At 37.8% G+C, this 21548-nt stretch overlaps 1 protein-coding gene and 1 pseudogene across 2 annotated transcripts in view; both read right to left on the bottom strand.

The window, feature by feature from the left end:
• Positions 1-8130: 8130 nt before the first annotated feature.
• Positions 8131-21548, bottom strand: part of PLCD1 (phospholipase C delta 1) — a 381478-nt gene continuing 368060 nt past the window's right edge. For both annotated transcript variants that reach the window (XM_053713769.1, XM_053713768.1), the window contains exon 15: positions 8131-12213. In XM_053713769.1, coding sequence (XP_053569744.1) covers positions 12116-12213 — 98 coding nt within the window. In that variant the 3' untranslated portion in view covers positions 8131-12115. The remainder of the gene's footprint in view (positions 12214-21548) is intronic.
• Positions 13761-14536, bottom strand: LOC128661776 (tribbles homolog 2-like; annotated as a pseudogene).

The raw sequence follows: 21548 nt of genomic DNA, 5'->3' as shown, positions 1-21548 counted from the left end.
AAAACGAAATTGAGGGGACAAGGGGAAGAAGGATTTGTATCAATATTTTACCCAGGTATTGCAATCACACCATATAGTAATGGTTAAATAAAATAAAGATAAAAAAATAAAAATGAAGGATAAAAATAGAAATAAAAATACAAAGAAATAGAAAAAGGAAAACCTCGTTAGGCAATTATGTAAATTAACCTTTAGTTCGGTGCACCAAGCATCACCACTGGCAAAGAGATTACTTCCAGTTTTATAAACGTGGTCTTTGCTCCCAGATAAAGATTATATCTAGTATATAATCTCTCTTACCAATAAAGCAATGTCTTTTTTCCAAAGACAGTATATGATCTAGTTCAGATTCCCACTACTGAAATGTGGGAGGTTGTTGTAGTTTCCAGAGTCTGGGGATAATACGTTTAGCACACGTAAGCATTATTTGCAGTAGCTTTTTGCGATATGCACATCTCACATTGGGAATGTGATTGAGTAATACCATGGGGCCTGAGAAGGAGAGTTCTATTCCCAGGGTATGGTTGATGCACCGTTCCAATTGGGATCAATAGTTCGCTAGCTTAGGGCATGCCCACCATATATGGGAATGTGTACCAATCTCACCACAACGTCTCCAGCAGCTGGAGTTGGCCCCTGGGAATATTTCATGTACTCTCTAGGGAGTGAGATACCAGTGTGTAAGAATTTTATAGTTGAGTTCTGCCAAAGCCAGAGAGAGACAGATGAAGAGTGGGTCAGATAGTAACCTGGTCTCCATGTGTCGTCTGGGATCTGAATCTGTAGTTCCGATTCCCATTTAGAGGTGTATGTTGGCTTTTTGTGCGGGAATGAACCTCTAAGAATCTTATATAGTATGGACAGGTGAACTTTTTTAATATCTAGGTTAAGAAGGACTCAGATGTTTTTGTGTAAAAAAAATGGTGGATCCAGAAGTGTATGGATGAGTTTGTGTGGAAAAAAAATAAATGTGTGTATATCTTTCTAAATAAGACATGAATCTGACAGGATCCGGCTTTTTTCTGTAAAAAAGTGTTGGTTCTGAAAGGACCCAGATGTTTTCTGTAAAAAAATGGTGGATCTAGAAGTGTCTGGATGTGTTTGTGTGGAAAACATTTAAATTTGTGTGTGTCTGTCTAAATTAGACATGGATCCCGCAGGATCCAGCTGTTTTTCGGTAAAAAAGTGTTGGTTCTGAAAGGACCCAGATGTTTTTGTGTAAAATATTGTTGGATTCGGAAGTGTCTAGATGTGTTTGTGTGGAAAACACTTACATTTGTGTATATCTTTCTAAATTAGACATGGATCCGGCATTTTTCTGTAAAAAAAGTGTTGGTTCTGAAAGGACTCAGATATTTTTGTGTAAAAAATTGCTGGATCTAGAAGTGTCTGGATGTGTTTGTGTGGAAAACACTTAAATTTGTGTATATCTGTCTAAATTAGAGATGGGTCCGGCAAGATCCGGCTTTTACCCACACCCTCTGAGGCACCATAAAGTGAGTCTAAAAACGGTTACAATAGCTATTTATCTTGACTGCAAAACACTGCTCCAGGCAGAGATTCACCCTCAAAAGGTGCTCAGTCCGTAGCGTACAGCGGGTCCGGTACTCGTTGTGAGCGCCCTTACTCCATACAACTGTACCTTCTCCTGTAGTGCAGTGTATTCTGTAGCGGCTGCATTATAGTTCTTTGACAGGAAACTAGACTGTCTCTCAAGCGGTTCATAAGACTATGAGCTGGTATCAGCTGAAACGCATTAGACAAATGCTGCCGATACCTATTCATGTGAGAACTGCTGTTTTAATGTTTATAGATTAAAGAAACAGAATTTATGCTTACCTGATAAATTACTTTCTCCAACGGTGTGTCCGGTCCACGGCGTCATCCATTACTTGTGGGAAATATTCTCCCCCACAGGGAAAGACAAGGAGAGCACACAGCAAGAGCTGTCCATATAGCTCCCCCTCTGGCTCCGCCCCCCAGTCATTCGACCGACGGTTAGGAGAAAAAGGAGAAACTATAGGGTGCCGTGGTGACTGTAGTGTATAAAGAAAAAAATTTTCAACCTGATTAGGAAAACCAGGGTGGGCCATGGACCGGACACAACGTTGGAGAAAGCAATTTATCAGGTAAGCATAAATTCTGTTTTCTCCAACATTGGTGTGTCCGGTCCACGGCGTCATCCATTACTTGTGGGAACCAATACCAAAGCTTTAGGACACGGATGAAGGGAGGGAGCAAATCAGGTTACCTAAGTGGAAGGCACCACGGCTTGCAAAACCTATCTCCCAAAAATAGCCTCCGAAGAAGCATAAGTATCAAATTTGTAGAATTTGGCAAAAGTATGCAGAGAAGACCAAGTCGCTGCCTTACATATCTGATCAACAGAAGCCTCGTTCTTGTAGGCCCATGTGGAAGCCACAGCCCTAGTAGAGTGAGCTGTGATTCGTTCAGGAGGCTGCCGTCCGGCAGTCTCATAAGCCAATCGGATAATGCTTTTCAGCCAGAAAGAAAGAGAGGTAGCAGTAGCTTTTTGACCTCTCCTCTCCAGAGTAAACGACAAACAAAGATGAGGTTTGTCTAAAATCTTTTGTTGCTTCTAAATAGAACTTTAAAGCACGAACTACATCTAAATTGTGTAACAAACGTTCCTTCTTTGAAACTGGATTAGGACACAGAGAAGGAACAACTATTTCCTGGTTAATATTCTTGTTGGAAACAACTTTTGGAAGAAAACCAGGCTTAGTACGCAAAACAACCTTATCTGAATGGAAAACCAGATAGGGTGGATTACACTGCAAAGCAGATAATTCATAAACTCTTCTAGCAGAAGAAATAGCAACCAAAAACAGAACTTTCCAAGATAGTAACTTAATATCTATGGAATGTAAAGGTTCAAACGGAACCCCTTGAAGAACTGAAAGAACTAAATTTAGACTCCAAGGAGGAGTCATGGGTCTGTAAACAGGCTTGATTCTGACCAAAGCCTGAACAAAAGCTTGTACATCTGGCACAGCTGCCAGGCGTTTGTGTAACAAGACAGATAAAGCAGAAATCTGTCCCTTTAGAGAACTCGCTGACAACCCTTTATCCAAACCTTCTTGGAGAAAGGAGAGAATCTTTGGAATTTTAATCTTACTCCAGGAGAATCCCTTGGATTCACACCAACAGATATATTTTTTCCATATTTTATGGTAAATCTTTCTAGTCACAGGTTTTCTGGCTTGGACCAGAGTATCTATCACAGAATTTGAAAACCCACGCTTGGATAAAATCAAGCGTTCAATTTCCAAGCAGTCAGCTGCAGAGAAACTAGATTTGGATGTTCGAATGGACCTTGTACTAGAAGATCCTGTCTCAAAGGTAGCTTCCATGGTGGAGCCGATGACATATTCACCAGGTCTGCATACCAAGTCCTGCGTGGCCATGCAGGAGCTATCAGAATCACTGAGGCCTTCTCCTGTTTGATCCTGGCTATGAGCGGTGGAACGCTAGGTTGAACGACCAAGGCGCCACTAATGCATCCACTAGAGTCGCCTTGGGATCCCTGGATCTGGACCCGTAACAAGGAATCTTGAAGTTCTGACGGGACGCCATCAGATCCATGTCTGGAATGCCCCAAAATTGGTTTAACTGGGCAAAGACCTCCGGGTGGAGTTCCCACTCCCCCGGATGGAAAGTCTGACGACTCAAATAGTCCCTGGTTACCTGGTCTACTTGAATTTGGGGAGACAAGTCTGTATAGTCCCCATTCCACTGATTGAGCATGCACAGCTGTAATGGTCTTAGATGAATTCGAGCAAAAGGAACCACGTCCATTGCTGCGACCATTAGTCCTATTACTTCCATGCACTGTGCTATGGAGGGTTGAGGAATAGAATGAAGAACTCGACAAGCGTTTAGAAGCTTTAACTTTCTGACTTCTGTCAGGAAGATCTTAATTTCCACAGAATCTATTATTGTTCCCAGAAAAGGAACCCTTGTGGACGGTGACAGCGAACTCTTTTCTATGTTCACCTTCCACCCGTGAAATCTGAGAAAAGCCAACACAATGTCCGTGTGGGCCCTTGCTTTGGAAAGAAACGACGCTTGGATTAGGATGTCGTCTAGATAAGGTGCTACAGCGATGCCCCTCGGCCTTAGGACCGCTAGAAGGGACCCTAGCACCTTTGTGAAAATTCTGAGAGCGGTGGCTAAACCGAATGGAAGAGCCACGAACTGGTAATGTTTGTCCAGAAAAGCGAACCTCAGGAACTGATGATGAGTTTTTTGGATTGGGATATGCAGATATGCATCCTTTAGATCCACGGTAGTCAAATATTGACCCTGCTGGATTGTCGGCAAGATTGTCCGAACGGTTTCCATTTTGAAGGATGGAACTCTGAGGAACTTGTTTAATATCTTTAAAGTGATGTCTGAAATAATTTCCTTCAATTCCGGCCCAAAAAGGGTCTTACCCTTGAAAGGAATATTAAGTAACTTAGTCTTGGACGACACATCTGCCGACCAGGATTTTAGCCAAAGCGCCCTCCGCGCTACTATAGCAAAACCTGAGTTTTTCGCCGCCAATTTCGTTATTTGAAAAGCGGCATCCAATATAAAGGAATTAGCTAACTTTAATGCGTGAATTCTGTCCATGACTTCTTCATAGGAAGTCTCTTTCTGGAGCGACCTTTCTAGTTCCTCAAACAAAAAGGACGCAGCTGAAGTGACAGTAATAACACACGTAGCTGGTTGAAGGATGAACCCTTGCTGAACAAAAATCTTTTTAAGCAATCCTTCCAATTTTTTATCCATAGGATCTTTGAAAGCGCTTCGCTAGTGTTGAAACAGCTCCCTCAACCTTCGGGACCGTCTGCCATGCGTCCCTTCTAGGGTCTATTATGGGAAACATTTTCTTAAATATAGGAGGTGGGGCAAAGGGTACACCTGGCATCTCCCGCTCCTTATCCACTATGCTCGCTACCCTCTTGGGTATAGGAAAAGCATCGTCGTGCACTGGGACCTCTAAAAATTTGTCCAATTTGCACAACTTCTCTGGTACTACCATAGAATCACAGTCATCCAGAGTAGCTAATACCTCCTTAAGCAAAGCACGGAGATGTTCTAGCTTAAACTTAAATGCTAATATATCAGGTTCTGCCTATTGAGAAATTTCACTCTCAGACAGCCCTTTCCTCACAGCCAATTCTGATTGATGTGAGGGTAAAATAGATAAGGCATCGTCAGCGTCGATTGTTCATCCTTTTTATCTGTATTTAAAACTGAACAATCACGCTTTCTCTGAAATGCTGGCAGTTTGGATAAAAGATTTGCTATAGAATTATCCACTACTGCTGTCAATTGTTGCATAGAAATAAGCACTGGCGCGCTAGGTGTCGCCTGCGCGGGCAAATCTGGTGTACACACAGAAGGAGAGGATGTAGAACTATCCCCACTACCTTCATTAGATAAATCATCTTTGGCAACATTATGAAATGTAACAGAGCTGTCCTTATTTTGTTTGGACGCTATGGCACAATCATCACAAACACTCCAAGGGGGAACCACATTTGTCTCTACACACACAGAACATAGGTTATCTGATGGCCCAGACATGTTAAAAAGATTTAGGCAGGCAAACAATGCAATAAAAACGATTTTAAACAAAAACGTTACTGTCTCTTTAAATAATAAAATGACACACTTTATTTCTGAATGTTCAATAAACTATGAAGGCAATATCCGATTTTTATGAAATTTGGACCCCAGTGTCTTAATGCTTATAAAGTATTGCACAGCAAATATAGAGACTCTAGCTCTTAAAACAAGCAAACCGGATTGTTGGATTTAACCGTTTTTATACACCACAATCCCTGCTACAGCATTGCTGTAGCTTTTACCTTCCTTAGGGGTCAACCATCCACAGAAATAAGCCTTCTGAAGTCACTTTCTGAGCCACAGGACCCTCTCACATGAGACTGCATGCACTGCCTTGAAAATCAACTGCGCAGCTGAAGTGCCAAAATGAGGCCTCCTCCCTCAGTACACTAGAGTGAAGGGGCCTTCCTGACTAGATTTAGGTGTCTAAAACAAGCCAGATCAATAAAAAACGTCCCCAAGTGTATATGAGCTCATAAAACATTTCATATGCCATGATATTGCAATAAAAACCAATCGATTTGGCCCCTAACAGTGTCTACCAGCATAAAATTCAAAAAGGGGAAGTCTGTTATCTTTTTTGCTGAGGTGAAAGAAAAATGGCTTACCGTTTTCCCTGAGGGGAAAAATGACTGTCATCTAGCATTAGCCTGTGTTGTTAGAAGGAGACTAGTCATACCTGAAGCAGATGAGTCTGCAAGCTGTTACCCCCAACTGAAGTTCTCTAGTTTCAACAGTCCTGCGTGGTAACAGCAATGGATTTTAGTTACTTGTGCTAAAATCATAGCCCTCTTAAACAGAAATCTTCATCACTTTTCTGTTGTAGAGTAAATAGTACAAGCCAGCACTATTTTAAAATAACAAACTTTTGATAGAAGAAATAAAAAACTACAACTAACACCACAAACTCCTCGCCATCCCCGTGGAGATGCTACTTGTTCAGAGCGGCAAGGAGAATGACTGGGGGGCGGAGCCAGAGGGGGAGCTATATGGACAGCTCTTGATGTGTGCTCTCCTTGCCTTTCCCTGTGGGGGAGAATATTTCCCACAAGTAATGGATGACGGCGTGGACCGGACACACCAATGTTGGAGAAATATAGTTTTACAAACTTTCGGTTGGAACTTCTACTTTCTTTAACTTTTACAATCAGACCTCACTGCAATCTATTGAAGGGGGGTTTGTGTGTAGCCCAGCACCTACCTCGCTGTGATCTATTAAAATAGTCCGATTGTATCTTGACCCACATGGAATAATAAAGGTTATTTTTTATAAATTTACAGCTGGATTTGCTTTACATATGTACTTATATAAGATTGGCCTACACAGTCCATGCCTGTAAGCGTGGAGGTGCTGTCTAGTTGCTATATTTATGGATCAGTGTGAATTATGTATCTATTCACATATTTAGTAAAAACACAGCAAGGTTTTTATCATTTAAATATGTAACGTATATATATATATATATATATATATATATATATATATATATATATATATATATATATATAGAAAGGTTTACCTACATATAAAGCTTTATTTAAATAGCCCACTTTTGTTTTTGACTATATTGTCCCTTTAATGTGTTCAAAATAATCAATTTTACTTGGAGTGCAAATAGCTCCCCTTTACCTTTATATTTTTTCATTTGAAATTGCTGATGTTGTCGGTTGTATTCCAACCTATGCTGAATATTAAAATGCTTTGGTACAGATGATAGAAAAGCTGTGTAAACAAAAAGATTTAAAAGAGATTACATTCTCAGCGGGTTGTATTGGTCTCACTGTGTATTCATAAATACGGAGGATTTTGTGTTAATATATAGAAAAAAAACAAATGAGGTCTGTACTCCCTGGAAGCTCAGTCCATTTGATTGCATTGTGGTTTCATTAACAGGGGTGAATTTTTCATATACAAAAATATACCCAAACGAGTAATTTCCCATACATTTTAAACTCTGCACTGGTATAACATGTCTTTGTAAACGCATTATGATTCAGATAGAGCGTGCAATTTTATCAAGTTTTCTTTGTTCTCTTGGTATCATTATAAGCTTAGGAGCAGGCCCATTTTTGGTTCAACACCAAGGTAGCGCTTGCTGATTGGTGGCTATATTTAGCCACCAATCAGAAAGTGCTACCCAGGTGATTAACCAAAAATGGGCCGGCTCCTATGCTAACATTCTTGCTTTTTCAAATAAAGATACCAAGAGAATGAAGAAAATGTGATAATAGGAGTAAAGAGAAAGTTGCTGCTCTACCTGAATCATGAAAGTTTAATTTTGACTAAACTATTCCTTTAAGGGGAAACCAATTTAAATTTGTCCCATTAAAGATATCGTACATTTTTGTATTATGTTGAAAATATTTGTTTTGAGCTCTAAGAGTATTGTAGAAAACTTGGATCATATTTAGAACAGTTTCTTGAATATCAAAAAACTTGAAAATTTAGTAATTCCTATAGAACGCAAAAAACACACACAAAGTAACTGATAACATGCCTGATACGTTTTATTTGCAAAACATAGGTAAACTACCTCAGAACAGAAACTCTAATGTCAAACAAACAGGCAAATTAGTACAGGCAGAATTTTGTTATTCAGGTAAATAAAAAATAAAAAATGAACATTGGATCATAACATGCTTTTAGCTACAGGTTTAAGAATTTTACAAATGCATAAACTATAAAACAGTATTCCATAAAATATTAACGTATTAAAACAGATTGCACGTATTTGCATAGGAAGACAGCTTTTAGCTAAGCATTTAGGTAAGGCATTTGATTTAGCAATAGTCAAAATGTAGTGAACATGGACAAATGTATCCTATTGCAATATGGCTGCTGGATAATTAATAATTTAAAGGCACATATATAGCAGTAAGCTGTAAAATAGACTGGATGTATCTGGTTAATAACTAGAAATATTATTTATAGAAGAAACAATAAGAGGTAATAATCAGAGATAATTCACAGTAAATACTCTATAATGTTGTTTTACTATAAACAATGAATTTACAAATTACAACATTTAATATTTTGGGTGTAGAAAGACAGTATCATCACACAAATAGATTCTATTTGCACGAACAAACTAAAAAAGACATGGAAGTAAAAATGTACCCTTTTCCAGATTCTTACAGAGTGTACGTTTTAAAAAAACAAACAAAAACACTTCACACCTACCATCTTATTTACCTTTTCTCTTGATATCCTTTCTCAAGAGCATACTAAAGTATGCTCATCAGTGTGCATGTGTCTTAAAGGGATAGAAAGGTCAAACTTGAAATGCGTATGACTACATTTCAATTTTAAATAGAATCATGGTTTCAATATACTTCAATTAGCAAAAATGCTTCTAGTAAAAGTTATTCCTTTTTTTCGGTGGCATATGCACATATGCTGCGAGGGCCTGTGTACCAGTATTCAAGCTCAGAGATCTGGTGGTGGAGGTGTATCTGACCCTTGTAGCATATATACGTATCCCGCTGGAGACCAGTAATAATATTTACTAGAAGCATTTTTCTAATGGACACATATTGCAGCAAAAATGATATTTAAAATTGAAATGCACCCATGCACATTACAATTTTAACCTATCCCTTTAAGCACTGAATTTATAACATTGTTACAAACACTGTTACCACCTAATGCTCAAGACAAACACACACTGCTGAACTTACCTAGGTATCTTTTTATGAAAAGGAGCTATGGTTTTTAAAAAGTATTTCAGAGATAAAAGCGAATTGCTAAGTGTTTTGTCTAAATAAAAAATATTTAGTCCCTTTAACTGTACGATCGACCATTTAACATCTACAAATATTTCAGATAAATTCTGAAGCGATTTAATCATTATATAAGTATTTATCAGACGGATGCGATTATTACCAAACAATAATTCATTGGGATTATTCTGTGTTGCTATTGATCTAAAAGCATAAAATAAAAGAGATAGAACTGTGTGACAATGAAGAGGAAATTACATAATGTAGCGAAAACCAGATGCAATTAAATATTTAAAGTAAATAAATTATGTGATTACAGTATATGGTCATGTGATTACAGTATATGGTCATGTGATTACAGTATATGGTCATGTGTAGTGTTTTCTCAGCAACTTTCTAAACTGTTGTGTTTTTTGTTTTAATGAGTTTTGTAGTCCAAGTGATAACTCATGATCAAACTACAAATAAAATTTAAATTAACTTTTAATACTGCAGCGCAGAACAGGCTGACAGTCACTCATAGCTCAAAAAATAAAAAAAATAAAAATAACAATACTAAGAACATACCCAGACAACACTTGTTTCAAATTGATATCAAATTACATTTATATTGGGTTGGAAATAATCTAAATATATAAAAAGGATAAAATATAAGAATTTAAAAACAGAAATAAAATAACTAAAATTTGGAAATGTATTAATGGCTTTGGGGTATATTATCAAAAGGATATTATTTTTTATATCACTTCATATTATGGAGTAATAATGCTAACAAATCTATTGATTATTTGAATATACTGTTTAAAATAATAAAAACTATTTTTTTTACCTAATTAAAATTATAGTTTGATCATGAATATTTGAATTATACACAGAAGAATGAAATAAACCAAAGGAAAATGTGATATTTAAACCACACATCATATTTAAAGGGACATGAAACCACACATTTTTCCTGCGCGATTCCGATAGAGCATACAATTTTAAACAACTTTCCAATTTACTTCTATCATCTAATTTGTTTTGTTCTCTTGGTATCCTGTGTTGAATAGCATACATAGATAGGCTAAAGAGCAGCAATGCAGGTAGCTGCTCATTGGTGGCTTCACATACATGCCTTTATTTATTGGCTTACAAGATGTAGTCAGCTAGCTCCCAGTAGTGCATTTCTGCTCCTTTAACAAAGGATACCAAGATAATGAAGCAAATTTGACCATAGAAGTAAATTGGAAAGTTGTTTAAAATTGTATTCACTATCTGAATCATAAAAGAAAAATGTTGGGCTTCACGTCCCTTTAATTATTTTCAAGTGCCATATGATACCTTTGTAAAAATATATATCTTCCCTCATGGGCGCTTCATCTTGTAAAACAATAGTGATGTTAACCCCCTAGACTGAGCAAACTGCTTTGTAATATAAGTTATTAGCTCTGCCAACAGTCAGGAGATCAATGACAACCTTAGAGAGAAAAACTGCTTCTCAAAGACTCCCCGTCCTGAAGAATTGTGATTTTACAGCCAACATCAGACTTTTTTTTTTTTTTTTTAGACAAAACTGTAGGAAATACTTCTGCACTTGGAAACAATAAGTGGATTGTATTTATAGATTTACAGGGGCAAGCAAAAATAAGTATAAACATATTTTTGCAACTCATAGCAGAGGTTATTTCCTTCAATCTATGGCCTACACTGTACAACCATCAACTCTAACAAAATAGATTTGATATTGCCTAAATACACTTTAATGGAATTTGTGACTACTTGAAATATAATTTGTTAGCGATCCTGTTAAGTGTCTGTAGATATGGACTTACTCCGGCTAATATGTATACTATTCCTATCTCTTATTGTGAAATACAGCTGTGAGCGTTCCCATTTCACAAGAGATGTCAGATGTACAATTTCATATTACATTTGCTATTCAGGCTACATAAAGTGTAATAGCAAACACTATATACTATAAGATCAACTACTATGTTATCTTAGAGCTGTAGGTAGATATGAACGAACTTGCTTTTTAAAAACAGTAAAAATCTACAGTATCATCATAAAAGAACGTTAAACCTATCTGGTGTGTCTAAAGGTTTTCCACCACAGTTCTGTTGGTGTTGCTTTTATCCCTGTATACATAGTTTACAATAAGGCACATATAGGACAGTAGTGTCATATCAGGCTTTTTGCTTTTTACAGTTAAAAAGCCTAGCCTGTTTTCCTACTACAGTGACGTCAACCCATTATAGTGGGAAACATCCTGCAAGTTGGGTTAGTACTGGAAGATAACTTACTTTATGTTAATCTAAAAATGTATAAATATATATATATATGTATATACGTATATTCATGACATGTCTTTAGCACTTGGCCCCAGGTACATACAAATTTACTTTTAAATGAAAACTCCACTGTATGTTCAATAATGACAAACTGTTAACACTTTGGCTTCCAGAAGACCAATACAATCCTTTGAGGGTCTTTCAGAAGGATATTAATGTAGCACCATTCAAGTCAATATTAGGTAAAATGCAATGATGCTAATCATATCCTACCATTCTAAAAAAATAAAAAAAATTAAATAAAAATATCTAAAATGATACGTTAAAAATATAAAAGAAAAAAAAATGTTTGTTTTTTTTCACAAATGACAGCCTTTCCCTAGATTTGTTATAGTTCTGACCTATATAATAAAAAAGTTAAAAAAATAAAATAAATCAAGTGTTAAAAGAATTGGGAGTTTTTAGTCCTTGTTTTGTCCAGATTAAGTGTTTTTAGCTTCTGTGATCATCGTGTGCACAAACAGAGTAGCAGAAGAATGTTGATCCCCGTCTTTTGTCAACAGATGGATGTGCCGATAACCTAGAAATGTACAAACATGTATTAGCAGTTATATATTGGTACTTGATGAATAACAATAATCTTGGAATGAATATAAATTCAAACTATAGTCCTCTGCCATCACAGGTATAAAGTGTTCATAATTCTATTTTATATATATTTAAACAGTAAGCCATGTAAAGACGGAGATACATATATCAACACAATGTTATGGTAAATATATAAAATGTATATAAATGTAGTTGAGATGGAAAACAGTTAAATATGCACAATTTATTGAAGAGTTTAGGACAAAAACATTAAACCAATACAGAACATTCAAAAGCATCAGATTCAGCAATACCCCACCCATGCATGTTATCAACAGCCTCTCTTCTTAACAAGGGGGAGGGGAGAGAAACATAAAAGGTGGAGGGGAAAACAATTCAAACACAATGTAGGTCCTTCTGAACACAGCACCATCTTTTGAGTGTACAATTGTCACATATTTTAGTTACTAAAATAGGACCAAGGTCAGCTTTAGGTTCATATTGTTTTATTAATGCAAAATCAAGAGCAGTTAATAAAAAATAAAATTTTAACAAAACGTCCCACAGGGCAGGCAAAGTGTCCGAAAATCAAAATGCCAAGTAGCTGTGTGCACATGCCACTTACTATAATTAAGCACAAATTCAAGTAACATTTACATACTTACAGACTATACGTGTACCTCCCCAAAACAGTGACCGATTCACAAAACAGATACAAGCAGTATAATCAAAACAACTGAGGTACTGGAAACACAAATATTTATGCCTCTGTTTTATTATAGAGCAAGGCAGAAGTAGTGGAAGGAAAATGCCAGTTTAGATCAAAACAAGCTTTTTAATAAATGTTGTTAGCTTGGAAAATAAGTGCCTGAAAACACCAAAATACACATTAAAGTGTTAAGTACAGCATGTAAAAGTATATATCAAGCCTTAATTACATTTAAGTACTGGCTTATTACATCACTACTGTGACATTTTCTTTAATAAATAAGAAAGAAAGAAAAAAAAATACAAAAAGAACGCATTAAAATGTAATTTCCTATCAAGAATATTTAGTTTGTAAATAAAAAACAATTTTGGAAATTTAGAAATTGAAAATCCAACATGAAATTTTTGTTTTAGTACCCACTTTATTGCGTCAGTATATCTAAATTGATTCATTTTAAAGTACCCATGTGTGTTAAGCATTAGCATAAAAAAAGGGAAGGATAGCCAATCAATTTTCCCTGATCAAGGTCAGAAGAGATCTAACAGTGCGATGCCAAGATGTGACCGGTAAAACATTTAAGTTGGTTTGTTAACAGGAGTGACAAAGTTGCAGTTGTGCAGAATCCTTGGCTCCATATGGTTAGAAGCTACAATTGCTCCACATAAATTTTCTTCAAAATAAAACTTGATAGCAGCTTCAATGCTACAGGCAGTTCCTTACAGACTTATTTTCAAAACCAGGGAGCCCAGTGTAGCATTCATATGCTACTGAACTAGGACAATACAGATTTTAAATAATACCGTCAGGAAGGATTCTTTAATGTGGCCATGTTTAGCTCAAGTACCAAAAAGAAACTAATTTTGTGCTCAGTTAAAGAAAGTGTTTGTACCCTCATCCATGTTCACGTCAGGCACCTGTTGATCCGGCATTTCCTTAGCACCATATCCTGAACTCAAAGCATTCAAAATGTGTTGAAAACCATGGATGGTCCAGAATTTCTTGAATTGTCAGCCTTTCTGTTGGCTCTCTACGAAGTATACTACGTATGAGGCATTTCGCTTTGGGGGATAATGTCTCTGGAATGTTAAACTGTCTACGACATATCTTGCTGAACAAAGAACTAGGCTCAATATCATGAAATGGGTAGCTACCTATCAACATGGTGTAAAGCATCACCCCTAGACTCCATACATCTGCAGCTTTGCCAGAGTAGCTGCTATTTGTATTCAAGATTTCTGGACTAAAACAGGCTGGACATCCATGCTTGTCAGAGAGAAAGTCATCAGTTCCTTTAAGAATATATGCATCCTCCAAACTTTCCAGTTTTCACTCAATAAAACTCCTCCATCGTGACAATGTGCTACTGCAGACACAAATTGATAGAACAGCCTTGTAGCTTCTTCTTCCTTGAGCTTTTGCAGGTCCAAACAAAAGAATGCCTGTCCCCATGACTCCTTTCAAAGAATACATAAGCTTTAGTTTCTCCAAGAATTATTTAAGTTATTTGGTTAATGTTTCTGTGTATAGGTAGACAAAAACAGGCTGCTAATGACTCCTGATAGCAGCGAATATCAAAAACATGGCTGGGAGTTTCTTTCTTGTGCATGTCTGTGTGCTATTACGCTGAGATGGAAAATATCTATAAGAAAAATATCTCTGCAGAACGAAAGCTTGCGGCTGGCTCCCAATACATTTATAGGTTCTGATTCATGCTAAGGAAAGTGATTATAGCTTGGCCTATGGCCCTGCTATTCACATTAAAGGGACATAATATCCAAATGTTGAATAACTTTATAGTAATGCAGCATAGCTGTAAAAAGCGGACTAGAAAATATCACCTGAACATTTCTATGTAAAAACATAAGATATTTTACATCAACATTTCCTCAGTAACCACATCCCATTGTAAAGGGACTTTAAGCAGCCAATTAGGATGCTAGTCCCAGGACTTGGAGTGTGCATCTGTCATGTGCAGGCATAGTCATGTTATCCTTGTCACTTTATGGAAGTTTGCTATTAAATCTCACAAGATTTCAGTGAAATCTCATGAGATCATAGTAAAGCAAAGTGTGGAATCAGAATTGATGAAGCTGATTGGCTGTTCCCCCCCAAGATGCAGCTGATACTATCGACAGCATAAAGGTTGTGAAACACTGAGTGGCGCGGCGTGCAGTGTGATTATGTGGCCTTTCTTTCATGTAATTGGCAAGAGTCCATAAGCTAGTGACGTATGGGATATACAATCCTACCAGGAGGGGCAAATTTTCCCAAACCTCAAAATGCCTATAAATACACCCCTCACCACAATTCAGTTTTACAAACTTTGCCTCCTATGGAGGTGGTGAAGTAAGTTTGTGCTAAGATTTCTACGTTGACATGCGCTTCTCAGCATTTTTGAAGCCTGTTTCCTCTCAGAGTACAGTGAATGTCAGAGGGATGTGAAGGGAGTATCACCTATTGAATGCAATGGTTTTCCTCACAGAAGATCTATTTCATAGGTTCTCTGTTATCGGTCGTAGAGATTCATCGTCTACCTCCCTTTTCAGATCGACAATATACTTTCATATTCCATTACCTCTACTGATAACCGTTTCAGTACTGGTTTGGCTATCTGCTATATGTTGATGGGTGTCTTTTAGTAAGTATGTTTTCATTACTTAAGACACTCTCAGCTATGGTTTGGCACTTTATGTATTTATATAAAGTTCTAAATAAATGTATTGTACTTATATTTGCCATGTGCCAGGTTTAAGTATATTTATTTTTGCAGACTGTCTGTTTCATATCTGGGAAATGCATTTTTTAGGAAAAAAAATTCTTACCAGGGGTATATATATATATATATATATATATTTCAATTGACTGTTCTTTTTAATTCGCTGGCAAAATTAGGCTTGCGAGAGTGCAAAAAAAAGTTTATTGCGTCATTTTTGGCGCGAGATTTTTTTTGCCGTGAAATTACGTTCAATGACGCAAATTCGTAATTTCCGTCGTCTTAGTTGATGCCGAGTCCTTTCACAAGGTTGCGTCTTTGATGACCCGAGCGTGTCATTTCCGGATGTTGTTAACGCCAAAAAAAATTCTGTTTGTGTTGTGCGTCATACTTGGCGCCAAATATTTTCATTATTTAAGACCCCATTTCTATATGCCTCTTGCCTTTTTTCTCTATCAGAGGGCTATGCTGTTTGCATTTTTTTTCCCATTCCTGAAACTGTCATATAAGGAAATTGATAATTTTGCTTTATATGTTGTTTTTTCTCTTACTTTTGCAAGGTCTCAATCTGATCCTGTTTTAGAAATCACTGTTGGAACCCTGCTGCCTGATAACAGTTCTACCAAAGCAAGTACATTTGTTGTAAACTTGTGGAGATTATTTCTCCAGCTGTGGTTTGTAATAGTTGTCATGATAAGCTTTTACATGCAGAGAATGTATCCATCAGTAATAGTGCATTGCCTATTGTTGTTCCTTCAACATCTAATGTACAAGATATACCTGTGAATTTAAAAGATTTTATTGCTGATTCTATTCAGAAGGCTCTGTCTGCCATCCCGCCTTCTAATAAACGTAAAAGGTCTTTAAAACTTCTCATAAAGATGATGAAATTTCAAATGACCGATAACATACTGGATTATCCTCCTCTGATAAGGATCTATCTGATTCAGAAGATCCTTCCTCAGATATTGACTCTGACAAATCTACTTATTTATTTAAAACTAGTCCTAAAGCCCGTTCACACGGGGCATTTTTTGCAGTACAGCGGTCCCACCCCTTGCGGTCTCTCCCTCCCCCTCTCTTTTGCTCTCTCCCCCCTCTCTTTTGCTGTCTCTCTTCCCCCCTATTTTGCTGTCTCTCTTCCCCCCTATTTTGCTGTCTCTCTCCCCCTCTATCTTTTGCTGTCTCTCTCCCCCTCTATCTTTTGCTGTCTCTCTCCCCCTCTATCTTTTGCTGTCTCTCTCCCCCTCTATCTTTTGCTGTCTCTCTCCCCCTTCTCTTTTGCTGTCTCTCTCCCTCTCTCTATTCACCCTCTTCTGTTCTCTCTCTCCCTTCCCCTCTCTATCTCTCCCTTCCCCTCTCTCTCTCTCTCTCTCTCTCTCTCTCGACCACGCCCCTTCACGGCAATTCACGCCCGACCACGCCCCTTTCACGTCGGCTACGCCCCTCAATCACACCCACTTCTGCCGCAGATCAACTAGGGACTCAAAGGCCAGGTGTGTTTGTCCTTGTGCTGTCTCTACTGCGCATGACAGCTTCGGACAAACACACTTGGCATTTTATTATATAGGATAGAGTACATACATTCTTTGTTAAAAGAAGTGTTGATTACATTGGATATTGAGGAAACTAGTCCTCTTGATATTAAGACTAGTAAAAGTTTAAATTCTGTTTATAAACCTCCTGTGGTTACTCCAGAAATTTTTCCAGTTCCTGATACTATTTCTGATATGATTTCTAAGGAATGGAATAGGCCTGGTACATCTTTTATTCCTTCTTCAAGGTTTAAAAAATTGTATCCTTTGCCAGCAGTTACATTGCAGATTTGGGAAAAGATCCCCAAAGTTGATGGGGCTCTCTCTACTCTTGCTAAACATACAACTATTCCTATGGAAGATAGTACTTCTTTTAAAGATCCTTTGGATAGGAAACTTGAATCTTATCTAAGGAAAGCCTATTTATATTCTGGTCATCTTCTAAGGCCTGCAATTTCTTTGGCTGATGTTGCAGCTGCATCAACTTTTTGGTTGGAGCATTTAGCGCAACAAGAATTGGATTCTGATTTGTCTAGCATTGTTTGATTGCTTCAACATGCTAATCATTTTATTTGTGATACCATTTTTGATATCATCAAAATTGATGTTAAATCTATGTCTTTAGCTATTTTAGCTAGAAGAGCTTTGTGGCTTAAATCTTGGAATGCTGACATGACTTCTAAGTCTAGATTGCTATCTCTTTCTTTCCAAGATAATAAGTTATTTGGTTATCAGTTGGATTCGAATATTTCAACTATCACTGTGGAGAAGGGAGTTTTTTTTTGCCTCAGGATAAAAGATCTAAGGGTAAATCTAAAGCTTCTAACCCCTTTCGTTCCTTTCGACAAATTAAGGAACAGAAACCTAATCCTTCCCCCAAGGAATCTGTTTCCAATTGGAAACCTTCTTCAAATTGGAATAAATCCAAGCCATTTAAGAAACCAAAGCCAGCCCCCAAGTCCGCATGAAGGTGCGGCCCTCATTCCAGCTCAGCTGGTAGGGGGCAGATTAAGATTTTTCAAGGATGTTTGGACAAATTCTGTCCGAAATCAATGGATTCTGAGTATTGTCTCTCAGGGGTATTGAATAGGATTCAGAGTAAGACCTCCTGTGAGAAGATATTTCTCTCATGCATCCCAGCAAATCCAGTAAAGACTCAGGCTTTCCTGAAGTGTGTTTCAGACCTGGAGCTTTCAGGGGTAATCATGCCGGTTCCGTTTCAGGAACAGGGTCTGGGGTTTTATTCAAATCTATTCATTGTCCCAAAGAATGAAAATTTATTCAGACCAGTTCTGGATCTAAAAATTTTGAATTGTTATGTAAGAATACCAACTTTCAAGATGGTGACTATAAGGACTATTCTGCCTTTTGTTCACCAAGGGCATTATATGTCCACAATAGACTTACAGGATGCATATCTTCATATTCCGATTCATCCAGATCATTATCAGTTTCTGAGATTCTCTTTTCTAGACAAGCATTACCAATTTGTTGCTCTTCCTTTTGGCCTAGCGACAGCTCCAAGAATCTTTTCAAAGGTTCTTGGTGCCCTACTCACTGTAATTAGAGAGCGGGGTATTGCGGTGTTTCCTTATTTGGACGATATCTTGGTACTAGCTCAGTCTTTACATTCTGCAGAATCTCACACAAATCAACTAGTGTTGTTTCTTCAAAAACATGGTTGGAGCATCAATTTACCAAAAAGTTATTTGATTCCTCAGACAAGGGTCACCTTTTTAGGTTTCCAGAAAGATTCAGTGTCCATGTCTCTAACAGACAAGAGACGTTTGAAATTGGTTTCAGCCTGTTGGAACCTTCAGTCTCAGCCATTCCCTTCAGTAGCTATGTGCATGGAAGTTTTAGGTCTCATGACTGCAGCATTGGATGCGATCCCCTTTGCTCGACTATCTCTGACTTGGTGGTTAGATCACCATCGTATAGTTCTAGGGGCCTCTTTTGTTCGTTCAAACTGGACTGTGATCACAACAGATGCAAGTCTTTCAGGTTGGGGAGCTGTTTGGGGATCTCTGACAGCACAAGGGGTTTGGAGATCTCAAGAGGCGAGATTACCAATCAATATTTTGGAACTCCGTGTGATTTTCAGGGCTCTTCAGATTTGGCCTCTGTTGAAGAGAGAACCGTTCATTTGTTTTCAGACAGACAATATCACTACTGTGGCATATGTCAATCATCAGGGTGGGACTCACAGTCCCGAAGCTATGAAAGAAGTATCCCGGATACTTGCTTGGGTGGAATCCAGCTCCTGTCTAATCTCTGCGGTTCATATCACAGGTATAGACAATTGGGAAGCGGATTATCTCAGCCGTCAGACTTTACATCCGGGGGAGTGGTCCCTCCATCCAGATGTGTTTTCTCAGGTTGTTCAGATGTGGGGTCTAACAGAAATAGATCTGATGGCTTCTCATCTAAACAAGAAACTTCCCAGGTACCTGTCCAGGTCCAGGGATCCTCAGGCGGAAGCAGTGGATGCGTTGACACTTCCTTGGTGTTATCAACCTGCTTATATTTTCCCGCTTCTAGTTCTTCTTCCAAGAGTGATCTCCAAAATCATCATGGAGCAATCGTTTGTGTTGCTGGTGGCTCCAGCATGGCCTCCCAGGTTCTGGTATACAGATCATGTTCGGATGTCCAGTTGCCAACCTTGGCCACTTCCATTAAGACTGGACCTTCTGTCTCAAGGTCTGTTTTCCATCAGGATCTCAAATCATTAAATTTGAAGGTATGGAAATTGAACGCCTAGTGCTTAGTCATAGAGGTTTCTCTGACTCTGATTAATACTATATTACAGGCTCGTAAATCTGTTTATAGAAAGATTTATTATCAAGTTTGGAAGATTTATATTTCATGGTGTTCTTCTCATAAATTCTCTTGGCATTCTTTTAGAATTCCTAGAATTTTACAGTTTCTTCAGGATGTTTTGGATAAGGGTTTGTCTGCAAGTTCCTTGAAAGGACAAATCTCTGCTCTTTCTGTTTTATTTCACAGAAAGATTGCTAAGCTTCCCGACATTCACTGTTTTGTTCAGGCTTTGGTTCGTATCAAGCCTGTTATTAAATCAATCTCTCCTCCTTGGAGTCTTAATTTGGTTTTGAAGGCTTTACAGGCTCCTCCATTTGAGCCTATGCATTCTTTAGTGTTGTTTCTTTTGGCCATCTCTTCTGCTAGAAGAGTTTCTGAATTATCTGCTCTCTCTTGTGAATCTCCTTTTCTGATTTTTCATCAGGATAAGGCAGTTTTGCAGACTTCATTTAAATTCTTACCTAAGGTTGTGAATTTTAGCAACATTAATAGAGAAATTGTTGTCCCTTCCTTGTGTCCTAATCCTAAGAATTCTTTGGAGAGATCTTTACATTCTTTGGATGTGGTGAGAGTTCTGAAATATTATGTTGAAGCTACTAAAGATTTCAGGAAGACTTCTAGTCTATTTGTTATCTTTTCTGGTTCTAGGAAAGGTCAGAAGGCTTCTGCCGTTTCTTTGGCATCGTGGTTAAAGCTTTTGATTCATCAAGCTTGTTTGGAGTCGGGTCAAGCCCCGCCTCAGAGAATTACAGCTCATACTAGATCAGTCTCCACTTCATGGGCTTTTAAGAATGAAGCTTCAGTTGATGAGATTTGCAAAGCAGCAACTTGGTCTTCTTTGCATACATTTACTAAATTCTACCGTTTTGATGTATTTGCTTCTTCGGAAGCATTTTTTGGTAGAAAAGTTCTTCAGGCAACCGTTTCAGTTTGATTCTTCTGCTTATGATTTAAGTTTTTCCTTTCATTTATGAGAATAAACCTATATTTTGGGTTGTGGATTAATTTTTTTCAGCGAAAAATGGCTGTTTTTTATTTTATCCCTCCCTCTCTAGTGACTCTTGCGTGGAGTTCCACATCTTGGGTATTGCTATCCCATACGTCACTAGCTCATGGACTCATGCCAATTAGATGAAAGAAAACATATATATCAGAACTTACCTAATAAATTAATTTCTTTCATATTGGCAAGAGTCCATGAGGCCCATCCTTTTTATGGTGGTTATGATTTTTTTATATAAAGCACAATTATTTCCAAATTCCTTTGTTGATGCTTTTTACTCCTTTCTTTATCACCCCACTACTTGGCTATTCGTTAAACTGAATTGTGGGTGTGGTGAGGGGTGTATTTATAGGCATTTTGAGGTTTGGGAAACTTTGCCCCTCCTGGTAGAATTGTATATCCCATACGTCCCTAGCTCATGGACTCTTGCCAATATGAAAGAAATGAATTTATCAGGTAAGTTCTTACATAAATTATGTTTTTCATCTCTGCACGCTCTGCTGCGTCAGGTGCGTAGCTGAGCGCTCAGAGTTGAAATATTTGAACT

The sequence above is a fragment of the Bombina bombina genome, chromosome 5 (genome assembly GCF_027579735.1).
Source record: "Bombina bombina isolate aBomBom1 chromosome 5, aBomBom1.pri, whole genome shotgun sequence".
NCBI lineage: Eukaryota > Metazoa > Chordata > Amphibia > Anura > Bombinatoridae > Bombina > Bombina bombina.
This window is presented reverse-complemented; position numbering and strand designations above follow the sequence as displayed.